Genomic DNA, 23421 nt, shown 5'->3' with positions numbered 1-23421 from the left:
TATAAGTTCAAAATCGCCATCTATGGATGGGTACATAGAATGTGTGGTTTCCAGATAGCTGAGGCAGGGCTCCCTGGTCACCTATTTAGCTGGTTGAGCTTAAGAGGAAACTATCCCAAACTGTTCCATCAGAAGACTGATTTTTTCAATAGGACAAAGCTGGAGCTGGACGCCAGCTTTGACAGAATTATCGCATGATAGCCCTGATTATGATAGCGTCCCTATAGTAAGATTCGCATAATCTTGCCTAAGGTCGGCAAGATCATAAAACTATGTAGCGGGGGATTACATTATGAACACCTACAGGTGGTTAGGGCAGTCCTGCTCATCACATTCTGAATCTCCACAAAAAATGCCCTTCATCAGAATTCAACACTAAAAAATCAATTTGAAATCACCATGAAAAGTTTTAGGCTGAATTTTAAAAAATGAAATTCTAAATCACTAGGCGAAAATGTATTCTAGAAATCATCAAAAAAAAATTATTGAAAAGTACCTACTATTAAAAAAAAATATTTTAACATGGACGCACAAAAAAATTCAAAACAAAATTATCACCGAATAATTCATTCTAAATCACCACAAAAATTGTACTTACTTCAGATAATCATGAAGCTCAAAGAACAATTTCTGACCTCTGTGGTTCCCATGGGGAACTCCCTATCATGGGTACCATGGAGGTCAAAATTATTCTCCACAGCTCATTTTTCATTCATATTTAGCCCCGCTCAATTTCAACCACGAGGGGACCCTTAGATGAGGGAGGGGGTCCAAATTTTTAGTACCCTTGATGGAGGGGTAAAATTTGAATTTTGAGGCCGAAAAAAATCGAGTCGTCTGCTCAGACCCTCATGAACAACTGCGCAAAATTTCAGCTCTTTATAGGAGGCGTAGATCAAATTTAGGTTTTTTCAAATTTTCAAAAAAATCGAGTTCGAGTTGGAGAGATTTCAGACTAAATTTAGCCGAGTAGGTACAAAATTTCAAAAAATTGTCGAAAAAATCTGAAAATTGGTAGAAGTGTTCCTCGAGGTTTAAATTGAAGGATTCTTTAATGTGGACCTGGGAGGCATTAGTAAAGTACAGCTGTGGGGGTCTGAAAGAAGGGGGTCCATTTGGGGGGCTAAATTTGAATTTTGAGGTTGAAAAAAATCGAGTCGTTTGCTCAGACCCTCAAGAGCAGCTGTGCAGAATTTCAGCCCTCTAGGAGGCATAGATCAAATTTCGATTTTTTTGAAAATCTTGATAAATGGGGAAAAGTGCTATTTCAGAGAGGAAAGGAGTTAGAGGGTTACGGGTGGCAGCACAAACCAACACAAACGCAGCACAATAGATACATCCATTTTTCTCTTTTCAAAATTTCGTCTAAACCCTTTTTTAAAATTCATGTCTACGCCCCCCCACAAATAACCCCTCGACACCACAGGAAGGGGAGCAGCACAAACGAAACGCTTTTCAGCACAAACCAGCACAAACGATTGACACCATTTCGGACCACCTAGCTTAAAGTGGGGGGCTCCCGTGTCTACGCCCCCCCCCCCCAGTTTTGACTAATGCCTCGGGAAGGGGGCAGCACAAACGTAGCACAACGAATGGCATGTGTTTGAAGTCAATCGGTGGGGGTGGGGGACCGTGGACATGCACCTATTGCCTTTAAGGTAACGAATCTACCTATCCTAAATTATCACAATAAATTCACTTGAACTCATTATGAAAAAATTTATTTGTCATCACTCGAAAAAATTCATTTAAATTCAATGAATTCAACACTAAAAAATTAATTTGAAATCACCACAAAAAATCCTGAGCAGAATTTTTAAAAACAAGATTCTAAAACACTAAGCAAAAAATTATTCTAAAACTTATCATATCACCTAAAAAATTGATTCAAAATTACCTACTACAAAAAATTTTTATTTAAAATAATGATGAAAAAATTCCAAATTAAATTACGAGTATGATTAAATAGTTTACTCTAAATCGCCAAGAAAAATGCATTTGAGATCATGAAAAAATTCATGAGTAAATTTCAAATTAAATTTTATTTTCTAATATCGTACTTTAGGTTCACCTTTCAACTAAGTACGATGTATTTCACATGCTCAACAAAAAAAATAATAAATACGCACAATTCCAAAACAACTTCTCAAGGGCACAGCAAAACCACAAATGACTTACGAGAGGTGGAATGCTTCGAGGTCACCCATTGCACCCCTATCACACAACCCCCTCCAAAACAATGTCTCCAAGTTGATACCTAATACACAATGGGTCATAAAAACCTTTCACCTAAAATGTGAAAATTTTTTATTAAAAAAAAAAAAAAAAATAGGCCCAATAAAATAAAATTGATTATCGGCTTTGCTGTTGATATGGCCCTTTTCATTTTTTCATCCTTTTTTGGTACAGATTTTTGTAGCTTTAATTGTAATCACCTGCTCAAGAAGCTACTCGAGCCATTGCATTTATAATTACGGTTTGGGCTGCCTCAAGTTAAGCCTAATCAATGACATACCTATGAAATTTTCAAAAAAATTAGCGTATTCCTTCAAGAGATCATTCGAGCCAAAGAATTTTTCAACTTTTAGACCGAAAGTAATGGTTGCATTGTGCACACTAAAAAAAACACAAACGAATACTTAGTAAAAATTATGGAAATTAGTCCTGAAAGCTTAATTTCGTATCAGCTCTTTCGATCCGAATTTCACCATTTCAGACAATTTTGAAGCCATATAGTGTGATCTTCGATTCCTCCAGTACATGAAAAATTCTCCAGAGGGAGAGAGGAATCAATTTATGTGGCTAAAACTCAATTCTCGGATGGACAACTCGAAGTGAATTTTTTTTAACCAGAAAATTTACTGAAAAAAAAATACAAAAAAATCAAAACTTTTCTGTTGAATGGAAAATTTTTGAAATTTGCACGAAATAATCAATTTTTTTGAGTTGAGAAAATTATGTAAAAAAAATTATTAGAATTCTCGCTTGAAGAACTCTCAAAAGTTTTTCGCTATTTTACACCTTAAGTCTAACTCAAGCTATTATGACTTACCCCAGCTAATGGGTCGTTTATCAAATGTATTCCTTTTTGCACGTTGCACCAATACCACAAAATATACCGCGATGTGTACAAAATAAATAAAACACAAAATAAAAGTTTAAATGATGTATTCAATTTCAACAAAAATAAAACGCACAAATCACCAATTCGCGGTAAACTTCAGTAATTATTCATACAACTTGGCTGCTTCCTCAGACCTAATATTAAAATTTACGTACGATATTACGTATATGTGATCTCCGTCACCGACGATCAACACGCTGCGACGTTTGAAGCTTTTCCTGAAAGCTCGTACACTACCTAAACACTTTGTCAGCAATATTATCCTACTTGAGCACATGAACAATGCGGGCATGCGTGTTTATCACACCATTTTGGAGTCTCCAGCTCGATTTTTGATCCCTCCTGAGAGTCAATTTAGGCAGCTAAAAAGTATAAAAATCAAATTTTGGTTTTTGATAAGATAACTGTACCTACAGTCATTCTTGCGGATTTCAAATTTCCCGCCAATAAAAAAGTTTTTATTTATTTTTTATCCTCGTCAAAAAAATGCACTTGAGGTGTCCACTTGGAAATCAGCTCAAATGTGGATAAATATTTTAAATAGGTCGAGGATGTAGCCACATAGCTCGATTTTTTGCTGTCTAAATTGATTTTTACACCTTGTGGAGAAATTTCATAGCTCTGGAGGAATCGAAAACAGTGCTGGAGGCCGCAGAACGCCTTGAAATCGGTTCCAGGGGGTTGATATTACTTTCAGGGCTGATTTCTAATCATTTTTATCGCATAAAGTGTAAATTTAAAAAAAATATATGATTGGTCAAAAATATCCAATTTTTAATTCTCAAAAATTTTCCAAAAATTGGAAATCAATTTGGGCATCTGAAATTTTGGTTAATATGGATGTTTCAGACCATTGAGAAATAAGAATGAAAAAGATTACAAAAATTAAAAAATTTTATTGAAAAAATAACAAAACATTTTACTCAAATTGGCACATTAATTACAGAACAATAAACAAAAATTGCATCTGGTTGAAATTCAATATGGCTTGCTTTAGTAGTCACTACTCGGTTGGTAGTATTGCTGAGGAAGCGTTGGCTGAGAATATGGAGTCGGTGCTGGTTTATAATATTGCGACGGTGATTTGCGGACGTATTGAGGGGTCGGTTGGTAATATTGTGGGGTTGGTTTATAGTATTGCGGGGTGGCTTTGTAAGCGTCTGTGTCTACTGTTTCTTCGCTGGTTTTTTGCTTAGGATTGAATGGATTGGTTTCGGGATCAGCATTCAGTCTATTGAAATTAAAATAATGTAGATAGTATAAAATTAATGTATAATTTTTGATGAAAAGTTCTCTGGAAGAATCGAGGAAAAAAATTTGGCTCATTGGGTGAATAGTGAAAAATGAAAGTTCTCGTGGCACAAACGATTTTCCGAATGCATGAATGTGAAGTACATACAAAGGGTAATAAAAAAATTCATTTTGAAAGATTTTTAGTAAATTTTTGAAAAATTTTAAATCTACGAGTATGCTTCTGGTTGCAGGCAGAGTCACCGAATGTTATGTTCTTCGTTCTTCCCTCTCCCACAAATTCTTACTTGATACGTCAAGGTCATCATAATAATATGTATTTTTATGAACATAGAAACTATTCAATGTGAAATGTTACGGTCATAAAAATGTATTATATTGAGTTTAACTGACCTGTACAGAGATTCCGCTTGACCACAGTCAACATTGTACCAATAATCGCAAGTGAATTCTTTTTGATTGAATAAAGTACCGTTACTGCATAAAAAGGAAGCTCCTTGGTGACCTTCGCGTCCATCATGGCACACGTGATAAGCCTTTAAAAATTCGAGAGTAATTTCGTAGATTTATTGACATTTTTTAAATGTTACATACCTACATAATTATGCTATGGCAATAAAAGAAATTCTGGCCAGGGCATGGGAAAAATCTAAGAAAAGTAAGTACTAAGAAATTGCAGGATGGAATTTTAGCCCCCCGCCCCCCCCCCATGAGTTAAATGAGTTACGTCATAGGTAAAACGTATCCCCTGGATTTGTACAAAAATTGCTTAAGAGGCTTGCTTGTGTGAGAGGCTACCCAGAAAATTCCAAGCTACTTTGCAATGCTAGAAACTACCTTACTTAATCAGGGATTCTCGAAGTGAAGTTAGGTATTTTTCGCAGATGAAGTTGTGAAAATTTTTCCCAGTAAATACATACTTAGATGACAAACAAAGTTTTTCAATGAATTTTAAACAGTTGAAATTTTTAGAGATTTTTTTGAAAATTGTTCATATATGTGATTTGTACATGAGGGAACTCCCCTCATTAGCGAAACTCCGAAAGGCTTATCTTTGACACCCTCCGGATGCTACATACGAAATTTCGGTTCTCTAGGTCAATTTGGGAGTTGTAAAAAAAATTCCACGAGGGTTTTTATGGTCAAGAAAACACAACAAAAAAATGCCCCCCCCTCTTCAAATATCTTTAGTATAGGCTGATTTTTAGAATACGAAAATCCGTTGGAGGCTCCAGAACATTTCGAAACTATCACCAATCGACTTGGAGGGGGGGAATGACGGGGGGTCTAAAATAGAGTGCTAACCAAATTTTAGTCAATTATGCCAATTTGATCAAATTTTGATTATTTTTTTCATGAGAAATAAGCCGAATTAAAATTTTTAAAAATTCGCCAAAAATCGAGAAATGATTTTTAACTACTGAAATTTCTACTGGTGGCGTATTTTGAGGTCCTCTTGACATTTGGTCGTACTGTATTTTCAACACCCCCCCCCCCGAGTGCTGAGGGATTTTCACTCGAACCCATCTAATCCAACACCAAACCAAGCCCGAATGCTAAATTTGAGCTGATTTCGTCAAAATGTCTTCAGCATGAGAGATGAGAGAATGCGTCCATAGAGAAAGGGCCTAAGTACACTAAGGCCCTTTTTCAAAAGATCGCATATTTGAATTCTACGACATCAATACTACCTAGAGAACTTTATTTCATAGTGCGCAACCTATTGACAAACTGCTGTAGTCGTTGATCAAACTTCAAAGTCATAGACACTTCGCCCAGCTTCTGTTTTGAAGTACGCGAATTTCTTTTAAAACAGTTTATTTTCATCAAATATTGCATTTTTTTGGCAGATTTTCATTTTTCAGTCATATTAGCTAACGGAATAAGTATCCGATTTTTCTGCTCTAAAAATTCGTCCAAACAAAAAGGGCCTAAATGCAACTTCCTATTTTCAGTCTCAACGCGAAATCATGATAGACCGTATTATTAGCCGTATTTTTACTTTGTTCTTCGAGAATATCGATTGGAAACCGTTTCAAACCGTTTTGAGCAGTTCTGGAGCTTTCAGCAGATTTTTGAAACTCGAAATTTCCACAAAATTTCATCAAAATGGAATTGGAAAGCTGAAATTTATTCTGCAAACTAATTTAAATGTGCTGCGAAGTACTGCAAGTAAATTTCAAGTCGTTTTGGAGTCTCCAGCGACTTTTTGAAAATTATTGGAGCCTCCAGCAGATTTCTGAAACTTTAAATTTTCACAAAATTTCATCAAATGGCGATGGAAAGCTGAACACCCTCTGAAGACGACTTCAGGAGGGTTCAAGTCATTTTGGAGACTCCAGCGACTTTTTGGAGCCTCTAGTAGATTTTTGAAACTTGAAATTCCCGCAACATTTTACCAAATGGAGTATTTACTCGCAAACTAATTTCAATACGATATGAAGTCGACTACATCATGGTGGTTTCAAATGGTTTTGAAGCTTCCAGCTACTTTTTGGAAATTTCAATTTTCCAAAAAACGCCGTACGACCTTTCAAAAATGTCGCTGGTGGCTCCAAAACGACTTGAAACTCACCAGCAGTTGACTTCGTAGTGTATTGAAATTAGTTTGCTAGAATTGCGACTTTCTATCTCCGTTTGATGAAATTTTGGGGAAATTTCAAGTTTCAAAAATCTACTGGAGGCTCCAATAATTTTCAAAAAATCGCTGGAGGCTCCAAAATGACTTGAAATTCCCCTGCAGTTGACTTCGTAGCGTATTGAAATTAGTTTGCAGAGTAAATTTTAGCTTTCCAATTCCATTTGATGAAATTTTGTGGAAATTTCGAGTTCCAAAAATCTGCTGGAGGCTCCAGTACTGCTCAAAACGGTTTGAAACAGGTTCCAATCGATTTGGCAAGTCGAAAAGAGGGTATATCTCAAATTTCTGCTTTCTTGGTCAATTTGGTAAAACTTTGATTTTTCAGACTGGAAAATTTCTAACATTAAGAGCATTCTAGGATTTATTACACCGTTGGTAATTTGGGGGGGGGGGCATTAATACGAATTTTTTTCGCCAGCACAAGGTTTCCCTCTTACCATGGATTTCGCCCTTGCTGCCTTGGCCCAAGCTACGGCCCTGCTGATTATATTATTTGGTAAAATATTTGCACCCTTACTTGACATCCTGTTTCAACATTTGCATACATGCCAGGGGCATAAGGTACCGCTCCACAATTGAAATTTGTCTCTGGTACTGAATGGTAGAGTGGGTAGTCTACTCCTGGTTGACCTGGGATTCCGCTCAAATCTTGTTCATCTTCTTTCGATGATGCTGCTTCGTAGCCGGCGTTTTGATGACCGTAATATGGGTTGGAAGTTTTCTATGAAAGGAAAAGTGGACGGTTTTGGTTGAATGTACGTCGTTTGAAAAAATAAATAATTGTTCCTCAGCAAAGGAAGAAGGGTGAGGATAAATTGACGGGTATGATAACATTTTGAAATTTTGTTTTAAAAAATATCAATTTATTATGAAAATAATTCTGGCATCCGAGTAATAAAAATAAAAATATATAATTATCCAAACTTTAGGTGTTTGATTTCAAATCTAAAAAAAAAAATCAGTTCTTTGCTCATAATTTACCATAATTTAGAAAAGGAAAAAAGTCCAAAGTATTGATAGATATTATCATTAGTACGAGTATAATATGCAACAAAGGTTCGCAAAAATTTGATTTACATTCTTTTTTTTTTGCAGAGACCTTTGCAAAGGACCTCGACCGGAACAGAATTAGAGACCAACACGTGATGAAAATAACAAAAAAAAAAACAACTTACTTTCTTCAATTTAGCAGCGTCTACTAAAAACACCACACTCAAAATAGGAATAATCACACGGGTAAGTAAATGAAAGAAATACATTTTAAAAGTTTACTAGTACTACAAATAGATTAACACCGGAGAGTGATTCGTTTCGCATCTACTCATTGACTGATGAAATAACACGAATGCGAAATGTGCACCATAAAATACATAAATCCATCTCGGTGGTAGGTATTTGATTTTCAAAGAATAATGTCACGTTGGTCGACTCGTCGAGTTGATGTTTGGGTACTATGTAATGTATGTAATCGATGGGCGGTAATTGTAACATAACTTTATTATGTATGTTCCATTTAATAAATGTACGTCGCAAATGTAACGGAGAGTAAGAGAACGACCCATTCTACATTCTTATACCTGCCGGCTCAACTTTCACTTGTGTACGAATGTATGGACCAAGAGTCTGTCGTTTAAGGCGCCCGCTTTGCGAAAAAAATCACATTCGCTTGTGTAAACTGTACGTTTGCGTGTGTATTGATAACCATATTGCGTAATATTTGGGTGATGACCTTGAATTTTAGAGGCATCAATTTGGTCAAAATTTGGCCATTTGAGGAGAATAGGTCGCTACACTTAGATCTTTTAGGGTGCCTACTTTTTGATGAAATGTCTATAGATACCGAGTGGAAAAAAGTGTCTATACATGATTTTAAATCATTTATAATAATCTTGGATAAACTTTACGATACAAGGTTACGAGGTTTAATTTTTTTTTAATAATGCCATTTAGGTTGCATTAGCGTTAAAAATTAGGTAATCGCATGTATTGTTTTATTGTAACGAAAGATTATCGACTCAGGGTTATATCACTCGCATACTTAATTCATCTTATCATCTTTGAAATGCTTCGGCTTCGGAACAGGTTATTAACTTTCCAATGCTTTTATGAATTGTGTGATGAAGCCAGGCTGAAAATTGTTGCTCATTTATTAATAATTGGGGGCTGAAATTTATAACTATGTTTAGAGTAGGTTTGCCTGGTTGCCTACTGACGAATTTTGGATAAAGGATCGACTCTTACGAAGGAGCCAGGAATTTCATTAGGTACTTTAGAAAAAAACATGTTCCTATTTGATCCTTCAATTGCAGAAAATCCTGCGTTGAAATGGTTCTAAAAAACAAATTTTTTCCAATGTTTTTAAAATTGTCGTGTCGGATTTGAAGAAAGGGATTCAGCCGTTCTCGAATGATTCATCGTTTCTGAGCAAATCGTTTTTATGTAAATGAATCAATCTCGATTTTTTTGTTGATTTATTGGTCACTCGTTCTTTTGCGATTAATTTTCCGCTTCGCGATCAAGAGCTTTTTCAGTGATTCATTCGTTCGCGAACGATTTGCTCAGAGGAGAAAAAACGTTCGCGAACGAATCATTCAAAAATTTCATTAATGAATTAAAGAATATTTCGTTTTGTTTTTTGGTGTCCCATCTGATTTGATTTTCTAGTGATTCAGTCGTTCTCGAATGATTCGTCGATTCTGAGCAAATCGTTCACGAACGAATTGAGTCTAGTTTAAGATGATAGGATTAAAACTGTCAAATTTCGTCTGGCCGGCTATACTTGGGCCTGACTTTCAAGTGATTAATTCGTTCGCGAACGAATTGCTCGGAGGAGAGAAACCGTTCGCGAACGAATCATTCGCAATTTTCATCAGTAGACTGAAAAATTTCTCTTTTTGTTTTGTCGTGTATCATATTCATATGATTTGATTTTTCAAGTGATTAATTCGTTCGCGAACGATTTGCTCGGAGGGGAGAAATCGTTCGTGAACGAATCATTTTCAATTTTCATCAGTAGACTGAAAAATTTCCCGTTTTGTTTTGTCGTGTATCATATTCATATGATTTGATTTTTCAAGTGATTAATTCGTTCGCGAACGATTTGCTCGGAGGAGAAGAATCGTTCGCGAACGAATCATTCAAAAATTTCTTAAATGACTTGAAGAATATTTCCTTTTGTTTTTTGGTGTCCCGTCTGATTTGATTTTCTAATGATTCAGTCGTTCTCGAATGATTCATCAATTCTGAGCAAATCGTTCACGAACGAATTGAGCCTAGTTTAAGATGATAGGACTAAAACTGTCAAATTTCGTCTGGCCGGCAATACTTGGCTCTGACTTTTAAGTGATTAATTCGTTCGCGAACGAATTGCTCGAAGGAGAGAAATCGTTCGTGAACGAATCATTTTCAATTTTCATCAGTAGACTGAAAAATTTATCGTTTTGTTTTGTCGTGTATCATATTCATATTATTTGATTTTTCAAGTGATTAATTCGTTCGCGAATGATTTGCTCGGAGGAGAAGAATCGTTCGCGAACGAATCATTCAAAAATTTCTTAAATGAATTGAAGAATATTTCCTTTTGTTTTTTGGTGTCCCGTCTGATTTGATTTTCCAATGATTCAGTCGTTCTCGAATGATTCATCGATTCTGAGCAAATCGTTCACGAACGAATTGAGTCTAGTTTAAGATGATAGGATTAAAACTGTCAAATTTCGTCTGTCCGGCTATATTTGGTTTGATACTTAAGTGATTAATTCGTTCGCGAACGATTTGCTCGGATGAGAAAAATCGTTCGCGAACGAATCATTCGTAATTTTCATCGGTATAGACTGAAAAATTTCTGGTTTGGTTTTGCTTTTGTCGTGTATCATATGATTTGATTTTCTAGTGATTCAGTCGTTCGGGAACGATTTGCTCGGATGAGATAAAAATCGTTCGCGAACGAATCAGTCACAATTTTCATCGGTATATGCTGAAAAATTTCGCGTTTTGTTTTGTCCTTTTGTCATGTATCATACGATTTTATTTTTCAAGTGAATAATTCGTTCGCGAACGAATTGCTCGGAGGAGAGAAATCGTTCGCGAACGAATCATTCGCAATCTTCATCGGTAGGCTGAAAAATTTCTCGTTTTTGTTTTGTCGAGTATCATATGCTTTGATTTTCTAGTGATTCAGTCGTTCGCGAACGAATTGCTCGGATGAGATAAATCGTTCGCGAACGAATCAGTCGCAATTTTCATCGGTATAGTCGGAGGAGAGAAATCGTTTGCGAACGAATCATTCGCAATCTTCGTCGGTAGACTGAACAATTTCTCATTTTGTTTTTTCATGTATCATATGATTTGATTTTCTAGTGATTCAGTCGTTCGCGAACGATTTGCTCGGATGAGATTAATCGTTCGTGAACGAATCAGTCACAATTTTCATCGGTATAGAATGAAAATTTTCTCGTTTTGTTTTGTCGTATCAGTATCATATGATTTGATGTTTCAAGTGATTAATTCGTTCTCGAATGATTCATCATTTCTGAACAAATCGTATTCGTACAAAATTTCTGATTTTTTTTTTTTTTTTTTTGGCAGAGGGAAAAATTGAAGATTTCTAATCTCTCTGAAATTGCAATGTACCACGAATTTCGAGTTTTCGAGTTGATATTAGTCTTAACATGGATTTCAGCTAAAAAGAATGTCATGGGTTCCCAAAATGGCCAGCTTCGATTTTTTTAAATAAAAACAAAACATGAAAAAATTTACGAAATTGGTCCAAATTCAGGTTGATGGAGCTGTTCGGCGTCTTTGACAATACATTGCGCGTAAAAAATTGTTGACCACAATAATTAACCACTTTAAATGAAAAAAACTCGTTTCCAAATGGATTTATGACCATAGAGCAGCGACCACCACTCAAAAATTTCTGAAAAAATTACCAAAGGTTTAAAATACCCTGAAAAATGTAAAAATAATTTTCTTGGATTTTTTCCAGAGTTTGTCCTTTTCTTAAAATTGATTTGAAATTTTTAAAGTGGATTTTGGAAACGTTGTGGAGTTGAAAAAAAAATTGAAAAAATTCAGAGTCATTACCCTCAGTTTCAAATCAATTCATTTAAAACAGCTGACGATGATGTGGGGAGGGAAGTTACAATCTTCCTAGATGCAAATAAAAAACCGCTTATGTGCTGTTTTTTTTTTTTTTTTTTTTTCTAAATAACAGCAAATAAATAAAGTAGTTAGATGAATATTCGAAGTAAAAATTAGTTTTTTAATTAAATATTTTGATTGAATTCACATTAAATGTAGAAATGAGGTATGTTCATTGTAAAAAAAAGACGAAAAAAAATCTATAAAAATAATTATTCCTTATTTTAAATACCTACCTAACAATAAAAATACATCTCAATGGTGAAAAATTGAAATGAAATAAGTATTATTTTATCTACCTGCTATATTTTGTTGGTATTTTCAAGATCGATTTGATTTTAAAACTAAATGAGCTTATTAAAATGAGTATCTAATACCCTAGGTATCGTATAAAAAATATCTAATTATCTAATTCGAATAATGAGAAGAAATAAAAATGAAAAAAGTTCGCAAAAGAAGAATTAGAGGTATCTAACTACATAGTAAATTAAATTTATTTTGATTACACAAATGACTAGGTCAGCTCGACCACATGAAATGGATTAAAGCCTTAAGGGCTTAGCCTACGCATCCTCGCTATCGCCTGTTGCTCGTTTTTGAATAAAATTCAACAGAGCTGAAACGAAAGGACGACTGGTAGTGGTTGGCACGTTGTTACCCAGCAGCCATTTCAACGATTTACTAGAATCTCCTAATATTAGATTACTCAACAAGCCGGTATCGATTTGATTACTTCGTGATATTTCTGATCTACTGACAGTAGCTCGTTTACCAGGCGGAGTTCTGTATACTAAAGATGATTTAATAATTTGAGGTGATCTGTTGCTGTTATTTTTATGTTTCGGATGTTGCGAGTTTTCTTTTTTTTGTATATTTTTGGTGATGGTTTTATCAAATAAGAAACCAACCGTGCTGGTTGGTGGCTCTTCCGGAACTTTGATAAAAATAGCTGTCGATGGATTATCGTAAGAGGCGGTGGTGCTTTCGGAGTAATTGGTAGGGTAATTAGTGTTATTGTTCTGTTGGAGTTGATCGAAGAATTTATCGTGTTGTTGGAATTCGGAGTATCCTCTTTCTAGTATTTTAATTTGAGGGATTACTTGTCGATTTGCTTTTTCGTTTTCTTTCATTTCGTTGAGTTTGGATCGAAATAGAGACGCGACGCTCATACCGTCTGGCGGAGGTCGGCTGTTGATGAGTTGCAAGTACGAAGGCGTCGACGTGATTGGCTGATGGTTGGTTTGTTGATCGATATCGTAAACTTGTTTGTACGCTTGGTAAATATTGTTATTATCGTATAAAGGTTTAACGCTCGTTTGGTAATTAGTTGTTGGTAATTCGGTTGAAAAAGGTATGATTTGCACGTTTTTCACTCTTTTTGGTTCGAAGTTCTCGAACTGGTCTATTACGTTTGTGGTTCGTTTGGATTCGAAATCGTCGCCGTAGTTAGGGGTGCTAGTGGCGAGATTCACACCACGAATGTTGTTCCAGTTCGGATACGAGGAGCTCGTATCGATGACGTTGGTCGACGTAGATTGATACACCGGTGTAGTCTGATAGATGGGTAATTGTAAGGGAGCCTGGGTGGTGTACTGGAAGTCGAAATTGGATGGGGATTTAGTGGTGGTATGCGAATAATACGGGTGTTGGTATTGGATAGTGGGGGATTTGGTGGAAGAAAATTGATCGGGAGCTTGGGTAGAGTGCGAGAGATCGAAATCAAACGGTGACTTGGTGGTTTGCTGGAACGGTGAAGGGGTCGAGTAATGGAACGCTGGCCTGGCCGATGGTCTGGGAGTAGAATGCTGGTGTCGTTTGGAAGCGCCCGCGCCATTCGTGAATCCGGCGAGACTTCGTTGGATTTGTTTGGCGAGATTGTCAAACAACCAGTTTCCTATTTGGGTAAGATCTTCTTTTGGCGTGGAATGCTGTATGGAATTACCAAACGACAGTGGCGACGGACTAACTGTTGAACTAAAAAAACCGAGATCATTATGAGATCCTAGCTGCCTATCGATAGAACGCGGAGATTTTTCGCTAATCGAACGAAATTCACGTACTGTTGGATAGAAGGATTGTTGTTGCTGGTTGAAATCAGCACCTCCGAAAGCAAGGTTATCTTGGGGCAGTTGTGGGACTGGTACGTTGGAAGCGGTTGGATCGCCGTAGAAGAACTGTCCTTGCCCTTGCCCTTGCCCTTGTGGATCGAATTGCTGGAAAAACTGATTTACGCCTGGTTGAGGAGCTGGAGGAGGCGTCGTCGTTTGAGGACGAGGTACTCCGAAGCTTTTCTCTTGCTGTTCTCGTAAACCTTGGTCAGCGATTTCTTGCTGGAATCTGCGTTGCTGTTCGGCGAGTTGTTGCTGGACTGGATCCAACGTCGTGGATGGAGGATCGTTGCCGAATGATAACGGGTTCAGCGTTGTTGTCTGTCTTTAAATTGAGAGAACGAAATTAATATCGAAGTGGGCGAATAGCTTGAGGCGAGTGTAGGTCGAAAGTTTATAAAATATATGTAGTTACTGGCTTAAGAAAAATCTTGCTTCTTCGTCCAGAGCTGCCTGATTTGGGAACTGATTGAAAAACTGCTGTCCGTCAGGGAAGGAACTTTGGCCACTGGGTATGAAAGGCTGCTGTTGTAAATACTGCAAATAACCAATCATTTTGTCATTATGGAAGAGCATGTCAGGTATTAATGCTTTAAAGCTTGAGAGACGTTCATTCCGACAAATTTCAAGCATTTTCATGAAAGAAGTACATATAACTAAACCATCAGATTGTGACATTCAAAAAAAAAAAAAAAATAGAATTTAATTTGAGTGATCATTTATTTTGAAAATTGAAGATTTTTCAGTTTTTCTCAATTTTCTCCAATCCAAACGATTAAGTATTTTGATTTCCAAAGCTAAGTTTATAGATACAGATAGAAAAAAACAGCCAAATTCCATGGGCTGCAAAATTTCGACTTTCGTTACTTGTAGCAAAGATGCAAATATTTTACAAAACTTGAAAGGAAAAAATTAAATGCTCCAGAACACGAAATTTCAATCCTTTTTTTTAGCTAACAAGGAATTTTTACATCTCAACAAAGATGGAATAAACTAGAGTATAACAACGCCGTCGGGGCCGAGTTGTTCGATTTTGATCAAATTCCATTTTGGAATTTCGATTTTAGAAATGAAAGACACTTACGACAAAAAAACTAATGTAGGTAAGCAATTTTCAATCCGAATCCATCAAGAAAATATTTTGACTACGTTATTCGTTCGCAAACTATTTGCTCAGATGAGAACAAATCGTTCGCGAAGGAATTGAAAATCAAATCAAATTCAAATAGATGTGACAAAAATTGGTAGCAATACTTTTGTTACCAAAAACCGAATTTGATTCGCTCGCGAACAATTTGTTCACAATATACAAATCATTCGAAAACGACTGGATCATTTGGAAATATGATAAAATATCGCAAGACAGGGCAGAATTGGACATTTTGAAATCCATACAGAAAATTAAGAATTATTGTGAATGATTCGTTCGCGAACGATTTTCTTGAAGGAAAAGAAATCGTTCGCGAACGAATGAATCACTTGAAAATCAAATAAGATTCAAAATGATGTGACAAAATTGGTAGCAATACTTTTGTTACTAAAAACCGAATTCGATTCATTCGCGAACGATTCGCTTGGAGGAAAAGAAATCGTTCGCGAACGAATGAATTACTTGAAAATCAAAGCAGATTTAAAATGATATTACATATGACAAAACTTGTCGGTAATATGTCACCAGAAACTGAACTCGATTCGTTCGCGAACGATTTGCTCACAATGTACAAATCATTCGAGAACGACTGAATCACTCGGAAATCTGATAAAATCACGCAAAATAGAGCAGAACTGGACATTTATGTGAAATCCATACAGAAAGTTGAAAATAATTGTGAATGATTCGTTCGCGAACGATTCGCTTGGAGGAAAATAAATCGTTCGCGAACGAATGAATTACTTGAAAATCAAAACACATTTAAAATTATGATTGATGTGACAAAAATTGGTAGCAATACTTTTGTAACCAAAAACCAAATTCGATTCATTCGCGAACGATTTGCTCACAATGTACAAATTATTCGAGAACGACTGAATCACTTGGAAATCTGATAAAATCACACAACACAGAGCAGAACTGGACATTTTGTGAAATCCATACAGAAAATTAAAAATAATTGTGAATGATTCGTTCGCGAACGATTTGCTTGACGGGAAAGACATCGTTCGCGAACGAATGAATTATGTACTTGGAAATCAAAGCAGATTTAAAATGATGTGACAAAAATTGTCGGTAGGTAATATTTCTGTCACCAGAAACCGAGCTCGAGTCATTCGCGAACGATTTGCTCACAATGTACAAATTATTTGAGAACGACTGAATCTGAATCACTTGAAAATCAGATGAAATCACGCAAGCCAGAGCAAAACTGGACAATTTGAAATCCAAAATGATTAATGATTCGTTCACGAACGATTTGCTCGGAGGAAAAGAAATCGTTCGCGAACGAATGAATTTTTTGAAAATGAAATTAGATTTAAAATTATACGACACAACTTATCGGTAATATTTCTGCCATCAAAAACCGAACTGGATTCGTTCGCGAACGATTTGCTCATGATTTAGGCTTCAAATCATTCGAGAACGACTGAATCACTTGGAAATCAGATAAAATCACGTAAGACAAGTCAAAATGGACATTTTTAAAACCATATAAAAAATTGAAAATAATTGTTATTGAATTAGAATGATTCGTTCGCGAACGATTTGCTTGGAGGAAAAGAAATCGTTTGCGAATGAATTGAATCTCGTGAAAATCAGGCCCGGTTTGAATTAAAATTATACGTATGACAAAATTTGACATTACCTAATGATATTCCTGTCATAAAAAAGAAACGATTCGTTTACGAACAGTCTGTTCAGAATCAACAAATGACTCGCGAACGACTGAATCATTTGGAAATCAAATCAGATAAAGAATCGATCAATTGTAACTTGCATCATTGATTTTATCTTTAGCTTTAGATGAAATTTTCAGTAATTCATTCATTCGTTCGCGAACGATATCTTTCCTTTCAAGCAAATCGTTAGCGAACGATTTCTTTCCCTTCAAGCAAATCGTTCGCGAACTAATCATTCACAATTATTCACAATGCTATTGATGAATTGTAGAATGCCGAGTTTTGTCTTGGCAGTCGTGCATAATTTTATTTTATCGTTTCAGTATTGAAAATTGTAAATGATTCGTTCGCGAACGATTTACTCTAATGAGAAAATATCGTTCGCGAATGAATGATCAAATTAGGTTCACTGATTCAGGACGACATTACATGATCAAACCTGGCAGCTGTGATCCTGTCATCAAAAACATACCCCAATTCGTTCGCGAACGATTTGCTCAAGATCTCTGCATCGTTCAAAAAAATCGTGTATGATCCGCTCACGAAGGATTCGCTCGAAAAAGAGAAAATCGTTCAATTAGCGAAAGTCTCGCAGAAAAATCAAAGTACCTACGATCCAGATTATACACGTGAGATTGAGATTTGACAGTAATAATCCTGTTATCAAAAATTGGAACCCAATTTTTTCGCGAACGATTCGCTCAGATTCGAAAAATCATTCGAGAACGGCTGAATCGCTAGGAAATCAAATCAGTTGATACATGAAAAGATCAAACTATTCTTCAATACTTACATCAATACCTACCTATGTTATTAATGATTCGTTCACGCAGATACGATTTGCTCAAAGCGAAATACTCGTTCACGAAAGAACGAGTCACTGTTGAGATGTTGAAATTTTTCCTTGTGAGCTGTCGAAACGTCACAGTTATTTGAAAAACAAGAATGACATTTTTTGTGTTTTTTCCTTCACGAGTCTTAAAAAAATGGAGAAAAACAACCAAAAAATTTCCTGGTGATAAAATTTTACAGCAGATTTCTACCAACTTGGCTTTTGGTTTCCGTCTCCGTCTGCATTCTTAATTTGTCTTCGAAAATCAACATATCCAGACCTAAATCTTTTGGAGAAAATTGAGGATTTTCCTCAATTTCCAAACTAAATGATCACTAAAATTAAATTTATTTCAAATAAGTATCACAATCTGATTGTTTAGTTCAACTCCTCTGATGAAAGTTCTCCAAATTTATCTGTTCCACTTCACCCATGCGTTAAAGGGTTAAGAATAATGCGTTTTTACGTATGTTAGCAATCAGCACAGTGAAGTGGTCTCATTCTCTACTCATTGTCGGTGTATTTCACACGAACGATTTCCATTTTTGCGCATTACTTCGTGTCATCTTTACCAATAATACCAGTTAAGAATTACGATTTCTCATTACACATTCGTATGATATACACTATACAGTAAAGTAGGTACCAACATTAATTTAAATTGCGGTTGATTTCCAAAGTTTTTGTAATTAATTTATTCGAGCAATAAAAATTACCTGCTGTGGATCGAACTGTTGCTGTTGTTGGAATTGATTGAATTCCGGTGGGATTTGACGCTTATGGAAATTGTTGTGAAATTTGTCACTCTCATCGTTGTGATTTAATTGATCAACTGGTTTTTGGATATCTTTCTTTTCCGCATGTTGTGCAATACTTTTCGCATCTGCAACAGTGATAATTTTCCCGTAATTAATATGAACAATCATAGATTATTAATTGCGCGAACTCATTGGAAAATATATCCTACGTATAATGTAAATTGATAAGTACCTACTAATTAAATTAATTTGCGTAAGTATAAATTTAATTGATTCCGGTACCATTTTGAAATTTACCGAATACCTTTTTGGTGTTTCATATCAAGGCTCTCTGGAATTTTGTCAAGAAAAAGAAAAACTTTGAGATAATTTGACAAAAGAATTGCTTTTTGGCAATCCTGATGAAAAAAAATGACCTTTTTGCCAATTCTGACAGAACATGGACATTTTTTACAATGTCAACAAAAGAGTAGGATTTTTTGCAATTTTTGGCCAAAAAAAAATAGTAAATTTTATGCCACAAAAAAGCAAGACTTTCTGGAAATTTTGACCATAAAAAATTTTCTTATGCAATTTTGGCTAATAAAACAAAACTTGACAATTTTCATTTTAAAAAATCGTATCTTTTGGCAAATTTCATGAAAGGGTAAGATTTTTTGAAACCTAATTTTTATAAAAACAATCCATCTGTTTACAAATTTTGCGACAAAAAAACTTTCTAAAAATGTCAACTTTTACCAGGGTTGTGCCGTAGAATACACCATGTAGAATACATGCGCATTCTACGCGTAAAATAGCGTGTGTAGAATAGCCTGAAAAAAATGTAGAATGCGTAGAATGCGTAGAATGCGTAGAATACGTAGAATAAACGTGCAGATTATTTTTATTTTTTCGAAATACTTATATTTTTTTCAGTTTTTCCATCATTTAATTCAATGCTGGTATGTAAAAAAATGAAATGGCAATAGTAAGGATAAAAAAACAAAATAAGAGTAACAATAAGCTAAAAAAAAAAAAAACACGAAATAGTAACAGTAAGGTAAAGAACAAAAACAAAATAGTAACCAGCAACGTATTTCAAATCACCTGCTTTTCCTGTGGTTTTTATAATTTTGAAATTAAGCTCACCTAACACAGCTTCATTCGGCTTCGGCATTATGATTACTAGTCTTATCACTTTTTCTGTTTAGTTAGTACCTGAGTGTATTGATTTCTTTTCTCAAATTCTCAATCATAAATTATAAATTTATGTTATAATCAATTTACAAAATTAAAAAGAAGAAAACCCAAATTCATATTTCAAATTTCATTTCCTGAACAAAAAAGTTGAACTTTCATTTTTCAAAAGTGCATTTTTGATAAATAAACAATTTTTTGGCTTTCAGATAGGATGATTTTGCTGCATTCTACGCATTCTACACCGTATTTTACGCATTCTACACGTATTCTACGCATTCTACGCATTTTACGCATTCTACATCAAATTTTATGTATTCTACACCAAAACGTAGAATAGGCTATTCTACGCGTAGATGCCCAACCCTGACTTTTACCAAAAAAAAACTGTAATTTTTTTGAAATTTTGAGAAAAATTGTTTCTTTTACAATTTTTACAATAGGTGAGACTTTTCGCAATTCTTGAAAAAAGTATGATTTTTTGCAATTTTGACAAAAAAGGCAACATTTTCTGAAGATTTCGACCCCCAAAAAAAGTTTTTTTTCTGGCGATTTTGGTTCAAAAAAACCAACACTCTTCTCAATTTTGATTAAAGAAAATAAATCTTACAATGTCTATAGAAAAATAAAATTTTTTACAATATTTTTACAAAAAAAAATGCAATGACACAAAAGACAGATTTTTGGCGAAAAAAATGAATGATTTTCCGGAAATACGTATTAACCAAAATTAACTTTTCATAATACCTAATTGTGGCAAAAAACAATAGGTAGGTACCTATCTTTTTGAGGTTTTTCTGTACTAACTTTGACAAAAAAAGATTTTTTTGGAAATTTTAATTTTCAAAAGAAGAATAATTTATGCTTTTTTCTCAATTTTTACAAAATATAGATTTAAAAATTTCTACAAGAAACTAGTTTTATTTTGTCAAAAAAGGAAAGACTTGGTAAGATTTTCCGAAAAAAAATGCGTTTCCCGCAAATTTTGACAAAAACTGACTTTTCGACAATTTGTACTAAAGCACAGTTTTTTCCTGGGAAATTTTGACATTTTATATAGTTTTTCAAAAACATTGTGAGATTTTTTGAAATTTTGTACTGACAAAAAAGTGAGGTTTTTTGAAGAAAGCAAGACTTTTTGATAATTTTGACCAAGATGAGGGTTTTTTTTGCAGTTTTTGCTGAAAAAAAAAACAAGCTGTTTTGGAAATTTGTATGAAAGAGATCTAATCATGTTGATAATTTTGACCACAATCAGATTGTTTTTGGCAGTTTTGAAAAAAAAAAATGTACATTTTTGTTCCACTTTGACGAGAACATAAAACTTTTTGAGAAGTTTTACCAACGAAAAAATCACGATTAATTCTTAAAATTATATCAGACTTTGAAAAACTTTCAAAAAATGACCAATTTTTGACATTTTGAGAAAAAATATCATTTTAGACTTTGAAAAACTTTTAAAAAGTAAAAAACGTATCTACGATTTAAAAGTTTTTTTAAAGAGGAGACTACACTCATTAAAAAAAATTTTTTTTGGGTATTTTTCATGACCAACTTCATTTTATTTTCTGATGTTTTTACATAACTGTAACCGGTTTTTGATACGTTTATGTTTTTAATCTGTTTTTTGAGCGTTGCCTCATCATTTTAACATGTTTTTAACGTGTTTTTTTTCATTCTTTTTTGACAATTTTTATCAAAATTTCATAATTTTGGGCCATTTTAATTTGGTTTTTCAAGTGTTTTTACATCATCCTGACGGGTTTGGAACCCTTTTTCCAGCATTTTAGGTAATTTTTATGAGACCTTCATCAGTTTTAGGTCATTTTTAGTGATTTTGAACTTTTTTTATAAGCATTTGCTGCGAATATTTTTACTGAAATTTTATAAGTTATGGGTAATTTTGAGAAATTTTATAAAGATATATTCTCGAGGGATCCTCTTAGTAAAAATGAAGAGATGTATAAGAAATTTACTTCAAAAACATTGAGCTTGAGAGGAGAGACCATTTACTATATTGGAGGAGAGAATGTCAATTTCAAAAAAAAAAAAAAATCATGACTATAAAACCAGATTGGTACTTATTTACTTATTTCCCTATAGGAAGTTGGTACATTCAATTGTTTATATTTATGTACGTTTCATTTCTTCATACGTCATATTATCCTTTATTTGTTTACTCATCAGCGGATTTTTTTCTTGAACGTACTCGGTGAAAATTAATGATTGTGTAATAGATCATCATTTTTGAGATTCCTGTTTATATTTTCGTCCAAAAATAACAATTTGACAAAACGACTTGAAAATATTTTTAAAATGAAGTTAACGGTGCTTTCCTGCAGTTATTGCGGATTTCACTCGAAAAATACGAATATAAATTCAATACCTATACTTAGGTATTAAAAAATTGAAAAATAAAACGTACCGGCAAATCGTAGGAATATTCCGCATACGAGGAAAACCTGCGCCGTCGTGTAGTATATCCGCGATGTAAACATTGTTCCTGAATTCTTCAGCACATATTATCACAACACGACTGTCGAACACTGCGGGTTCCTCGAGCATTTGTCGCAAATATGTATCGAATGGCGCACTGGGCGAGAATTAAATTCGATTCATCTTACCATCTTATCATACTGGATACGCCGAACGGGTTGATTTTTTATTAAGAAATAATCCACTTACAGAATGAGAAGTTGGATTACGATAAAGCAACAATTAACGCGTACGCCTAAAGCAGGATGTAGTCTGCAGTGTATAAGTACATAATAGGCAGTTGAACTCGTTAATCAAACAAGAATATTTCATAATAATCGTATTCGTGTGTCAGCAATCGACAAACTTGCACCTTGTCCATAACGAATCGTTTCGTATTACAGGATGGTGGTTGGTGAGATGGTGATTTACTTATGGCGATTGTGCTACCGAATTTACTTACATCTTTGTATTGATAGGTATCGATGTATTGTTATTATAACCAGCTTGTCTTTACTTATATTCAAGTACCCTCAAGTACCTGTATCAATATAGTATAGCTCGAGATTAACCTTGTACCGTGTAGAAATGTAGGTGTAGGTCTTTGGTCTACTCTTAGTGACTTATATAGGTACTCGTACAATTCGAACATCGAGCTGTTTCATTTCATGTCAATGTATCCATAGTAGGTATAGGTATAGTGAGATACATTTACCTAGATATCTAATGAAAATTATCATAAGTAACTAGATTTTTTCCTGGTATGAAGAAAATCGCATCTTGTGAGTAATTATTATCGATTGTAATTAGGCTACCTATTTATTGATACTTGGTTGGGCTGCCTATACCTACGTAATTATAAATACATAGTAAAATGATGATATTTTGCTGATCCAAAAGCAATGGCTTTAATATTATGAATGATTTCACTTTTAAGGTGATGGGGTTTTACGTTGTGCAGGTAATTGCTTACATCACGCAATTATTCGCATTAGTTAGTCGTGATAATTGTCAGAAAGTGTTATGATGGTGCGATCATTTCACAGATAATTGACCAGCTTACTAGATAGCATCGATAAGCG

The 23421-nt window shown here is 34.6% G+C and overlaps 2 protein-coding genes across 2 annotated transcripts; both read right to left on the bottom strand.

Annotated features, from left to right (window-relative positions):
* Positions 1 to 4000: 4000 nt before the first annotated feature.
* LOC135849974 (uncharacterized) lies at positions 4001 to 9461 on the bottom strand. Its single transcript, XM_065370649.1, has 4 exons — positions 8192 to 9461; positions 7534 to 7737; positions 4769 to 4911; positions 4001 to 4355 (listed from the first exon to the last, which is right to left on the bottom strand). The coding sequence occupies exons 1-4, from the start codon at positions 8273 to 8275 to the stop codon at positions 4118 to 4120; spliced, it is 669 nt and encodes a 222-aa protein (XP_065226721.1). The 5' UTR covers positions 8276 to 9461; the 3' UTR covers positions 4001 to 4117.
* A 2794-nt stretch (positions 9462 to 12255) lies between these two features.
* LOC135834200 (mucin-3B-like) lies at positions 12256 to 19844 on the bottom strand. Its single transcript, XM_065348039.1, has 6 exons — positions 19817 to 19844; positions 18647 to 18813; positions 14679 to 14800; positions 14454 to 14588; positions 14216 to 14377; positions 12256 to 14129 (listed from the first exon to the last, which is right to left on the bottom strand). Exons 1-6 carry the CDS (start codon positions 19842 to 19844, stop codon positions 12719 to 12721), a joined length of 2025 nt encoding a protein of 674 aa, XP_065204111.1. The 3' UTR covers positions 12256 to 12718.
* Between the last annotated feature and the right edge of the window lie 3577 nt (positions 19845 to 23421).

Source organism: Planococcus citri, chromosome 1, assembly GCF_950023065.1.
Source record: "Planococcus citri chromosome 1, ihPlaCitr1.1, whole genome shotgun sequence".
Lineage (NCBI taxonomy): Eukaryota > Metazoa > Arthropoda > Insecta > Hemiptera > Pseudococcidae > Planococcus > Planococcus citri.
This window is presented reverse-complemented; position numbering and strand designations above follow the sequence as displayed.